Source organism: Penaeus japonicus, unplaced genomic scaffold (genome assembly GCF_977035675.1).
Source record: "Penaeus japonicus unplaced genomic scaffold, GWHDUDI00000001_assembly GWHDUDI00000010, whole genome shotgun sequence".
Lineage (NCBI taxonomy): Eukaryota > Metazoa > Arthropoda > Malacostraca > Decapoda > Penaeidae > Penaeus > Penaeus japonicus.
Genome location: NW_028234412.1, coordinates 26,536,235 through 26,541,234, shown reverse-complemented (window position 1 = coordinate 26,541,234; position 5,000 = coordinate 26,536,235). Strand labels below are relative to the sequence as shown.

At 31.6% G+C, this 5,000-nt stretch overlaps 1 protein-coding gene across 1 annotated transcript in view; it reads left to right on the top strand.

Moving 5' to 3' along the window:
• Mapmodulin (acidic leucine-rich nuclear phosphoprotein 32 mapmodulin) overlaps positions 1-5,000 on the top strand; it is a 17,932-nt gene that overhangs the window by 1,480 nt on the left and 11,452 nt on the right. Inside the window, exons 2-4 of the mRNA XM_043037337.2 lie at positions 745-888; positions 2,455-2,574; positions 2,922-3,034. Coding sequence (XP_042893271.1) covers positions 745-888; positions 2,455-2,574; positions 2,922-3,034 — 377 coding nt within the window. The remainder of the gene's footprint in view (positions 1-744; positions 889-2,454; positions 2,575-2,921; positions 3,035-5,000) is intronic.

The window sequence follows — 5,000 nt, the reverse complement described above, 5'->3', positions numbered from 1 at the left end:
TGTTCCCAGATAAGTTGAATACTCTTATTATATTCATTGTCAAAAGATGCAACGTAATCTGCAGAAATTTACCAGCTGAGAAGTGTCGAGTTGTATTAATGGCCTGGTGGATAAATTTTCACAAAATCTCCACAAGAGTGTTTAGATCACTAGATTTTATTTTAAGATATACATATGATACATTATTTTAGGTACTTTGAGCAGTGCAAAGGTGGGACAAGAAATAAAAATTTAAGACAATTACTTCTATGGTTTGTCATGGGTTCAAGCACTCATCAGTGTGAGGGAAAGATCTTTACTTGAAGTAGGTTGTACAGGTTAAATGATATTGAAAAGACAAGATCTATGCAAACAGTTTTTAATAGGTTTTCAGAATGTACTCTGAAAGAAACCAGAGGCATAGGGAATGAAAAATGCTAAGAAGTAAACATATGGCATATGACATGTTTAAATATTCATTGAAATTCTTTATATTCTGATCCCAATCTTTATTACTTTAGAGATTATATTCCAACTCAACAGGGATGTCCCATTAAAGGGAAAGGTGTGAGGTCATGTTTTAACCAATTCTGCTGTTGCTAAGGTCTTATGTACTTGGCCATAAGTGAATTAGTTATAAAAAGAATTCTAAAATGCATTCTCTCTTGTTTATAATTTTTTCTTTTATTTATTGCAAAATATACCATTACTAGTGAACTACTAAAAGATAATGTTTTAACAACTCTTATAACTTTACTTTCACAGATCACAGAGCTAAACTTGGACAATTGCAAGAGCACCTCCATCGTAGGGCTGACCGAGGAGTTTGAGAATTTGGAAGTGTTAAGCCTGATAAATGTGGGCCTCACATCTCTCAAAGGGTTCCCAGCTCTTCCCAACCTGCGGAAGGTGAGACTATTTAGATATTTTGCTATTTTCATGAAGTTTGATGGGCTAATACATTGTATTTCTTTCCAGTATGGGAATGGCATGGGAGAAATTCATGGTAGAGGCTGTTTCCTTTCCTTTACTTAAATGTGATAACCCTTTGAATATCTTTCTTTATAAAATGTATTCATTCAGTCTATCCCCACTTGAATTTTGCTTTTTCAACTTAACTTTACAAGTTTTCTTTTGGTTTTCATAGATGACTACTCCCTCACATTTCTTAAAATGTTTAGTAGAGCTCTGTGTAAATGTTTAATTTCTTCTACTGAGGCATATATATCACAATCTTATGTTGCAGTATTCTAATATATCTGTAGCAAAATTGTTATACCCTTTTCTAGGGAAGTAATTTTTGCTGTTGATTCTTGTTCTTTCCTAACCTTTTAGAAGTATCTGTAGGTTTTTATTTATCAGGTATTTGCAACTGTCCCACTGGTATTTTCCCTCTATCAGATGTTATTTCTTGGGCTAGTAATTGAAGAGTCCTTTTGGGGGGTTTAGAAACAAAATTAGTAATGACATTATATGAATATTCCAAGTCATTAATCTCCAAGAATGAAGTATGAATTACCTCAACACATCATGGTATTGATTGACAGCAGGCCCTTTCTGCCAGTTCTTAATAGGCTGTGTAAAGGATGCCTCTCTGGTTCTCTTCTTGGGCCCCATTCAGCACTGGATGCTAATATACAGAGTAATTTAGAGGGAGTGATATTTCCCTATGTTTTTTCTTCTGCTTGGTAGGAAATTACCAACTGTGATAACAGGTTGTGAACAAAAATTTCCTCCAAAGCATTCACATGATTCTGTATCTGAGCTAACAGAACTAGAAATCTTGTTGTAGGAGCAAGTTATAGCTCAGTATACTGCTACATGTGCAAAATCTTGGTTAGGGGTTTTAGGACCAGAAATGCTGATAACTGAAGTGAATTTTTTCTTATTGATTATTTGGATATGAATACCACCATTTCCATAAGGAAGGGGGCTGGTGAGAACATCACATACACAGTTTTGCTGTCTGTTGATGAATTGAATAATTTTATGAATTGTCTTACATTTTGCTAAAAAAAAAAGAAAAAAAGAAAAGGAAATATCTATATCTTGGAAACTAGGGCAGATACAGCAATGACATTTGTACCAAAATATCCAAAATGCTCACTTTTACATATGTAACTTCAATAGTAAATTATGATGCAAGATAAATAGTTCCTCCCTTATTTGAGAAAATACCTATTTTCAAGCCAAATCTATGTCCTGTCCTGAAGTATTTGCCAAGTTGACCATCACTTAATTTGGAAAACAAAAGTGCCTTTATGATTTTCCTGCCCATACACATGTGTTTAGGGTCCAATTTTATCCAGAGTTATTCAGAGCAAGAGAATCCTTAACCAGCTTGACTTTTCCATGTAATCTATCATGCTAACATGATTGTCTCAAAGGATTTTACATACAAGTTACTGCAGGGAACCAATATTAGAAGTTGAGAAATGTTGATGTATATACAGTATACAAAATCTTTTCTTTCAGCTGGAGCTCAGTGACAACCGAATCTCAGGTGGTTTGTCGGCCTTGACATGCCTCCCCAAACTGTCATACCTCAACCTTTCTGGAAACAAGATAAAAGACTTGGAAATTCTTGAGGCCTTGGTAAGAATGGAGGAATGTTATTTGTACCAGGGGGGGGGGATTTGGGAAGGGGATGAAGGATACATAACCAGGTGATAATGCCTGTTTTTTTTTTTAAGAGTATTTTGTTAGGTATTTTATGTCTGTATATTATAGTTTCTATTACAACAAATGACTATGTTTTTGTTTATATTATCTTCTGATAAAATATATCTCATAATTGAAGTTATATGTATGGTTGTTGATACTTGATCAGTTGTGTGTTTACCATTCCCTCTGTTTCCTGTTACATGAACAAATTGATGAAGAAAAAAAAAAATGATTAACCACATGTTTCTATTGATTGGAAAAAAAATTTGCTTCAACAGAAGGACCTAAAATCTCTGGTAAATTTGGATCTTTTCAATTGTGAAGTATCACAGATTGAGAACTACAGAGAAAAGATGTTCAGTTTGATACCGTCGCTTGTTTTTCTGGATGGGTAAGTTATGTTTTGATATTAATGTATTATTATGATTATGCTACTCTTCTTATTTTTTCTTTGTCTTTATTCTTTCTTAAATAGTCTTTATGGCCCTTGGGTTGTAGATACAGTATTTACTTTTTTTTTAGTACATGTTTGGAAGATGCTTTTCTTCCTAAGTGCACACATTATCCCAATACCCACATATATTTATATTTAACCAATAAATCTAATGGAAATTATCCATTTTTATTTTGTGTGATTAATGATTATATATATGAATATAGATTTTTGTAAAGTTTTATATAATTCAAAATTACAGCATTAGTTGTTACAGTGAAATACAAGATTTATTATTTTCCAATTAGTGTTAGCAAAAAGTAGCTGTATAATTTTTATTAGGGAAATTAATAATTTTGATTTGGTCTGTAATACTTTCAGACACAGGGAGAACTATACTGTCTTCCAGTACTTGAGTACTTGATACATGAAATAATTATTTTGCTTACTTTATAAATATATCAATTTATGATAGGGTGTATTTTAAATTTGCTACAGCTTTACCATCAAAGCACACATTAGCTTTAAAAAATTGTTTTCTGCACATAATCTAGTGGAAGTAAGATCTGTTTGGGAAGAGTGCCACTACTGTGTCTTCTTTGATATTGTGGAAATGAATTGTAATGTTGTGGGCAAATGTAATATGAATGATCTTTTGTATCTGATTCTATCTTTGAAGAAAAATATTTGCATATTATCCATAAATAATATTTTCAAGAATTTTGATAGTTACTTTATAAAATAGCTGTGAGGCTATGAGCTAGATTATTAGGTGACTTAATAGCTATCCCCATATATGTATCAATTTCTATACTGCCCTCATTACATATGAAGGTACATTTTTTTAAAACTCATTGTGTATCTTTCTTAAGACTTGTCTTATAGTTTACTTATTAAGATAATTTATGATACTTTAGATAAGAAACTTCAAAAAATTGAATGATAGTACATTTAGGCATTGAGCATGAATTGATAATTGTGAGGTTGTTAAGATGAAGTAAAGGTTCATATTCAAAATTTGATTAGAAGGCTCATTCATTAGAGGTAAAGATCATGGATGTATATTTGTTTCTGTCCTGTCTCTAAATAAAGTATGACATTGAAGAAGTGATATAGGATGAAAATTACTTGAGGCATAACCTAACATGATGGCACAAAAATATTTGGGTATATTCAGGGACCCTGTTACATACAGTTACATGTTTAGTTCAATATGATGATACAACTTAAATTAGGAAATAACAGTGAGATTATATCTGTGTAGAAGTGTTTTGATAAGTCAGTGAAAACATAGTATAGTCACTTTTTGAACTTTATATATTGTCTTTTAAATTGTTTACTAAATGGTACATAACATAAATATAGTATTTGACTAGTGTCTGTAATCACACTTTTTAAGAAAAGAAATGAAATTGCTTTTTGTAAAGATGTGTAATGAATTCTTTTGATTCAATGAGATATTTTTAAAAAAGTTTCTTTAAATTTTCTTTAGTAATTATTTATTTAATAGAATCATGATAAGAACTTTGCCTGATGATTTCGGTAGTAATTATCAATGTAGTGTTTTAAACTTATAAAAAGACTTGTATACCTCATGTACTTTGGAGTGCAAAGCTGAAGGGAATTTAGTGTCTCACTAAATTATATCTGTTTTTTTATTTTTTATTTTTTTTCTTGTCATTTTGTTAGGTGTCACAGGTTCATCTTAGATATAAAGTTGAAGTGACTTGATGCATGCTGTTACATTTTTCTCTGCAGCACCTGCCAGTTGATAATTTGATTGCACAATTTTGAAGTTTTATAAGAGAGTACAAGGGTTGTAGGATTATCATGGTGTAGAACTTCGTACAGTGTGGTAAAGGGGCAGTATTCACGAGGTGTTGAAAAATAAAGTATCTCGGATTCTTTGTGAACTTGAAGGAAA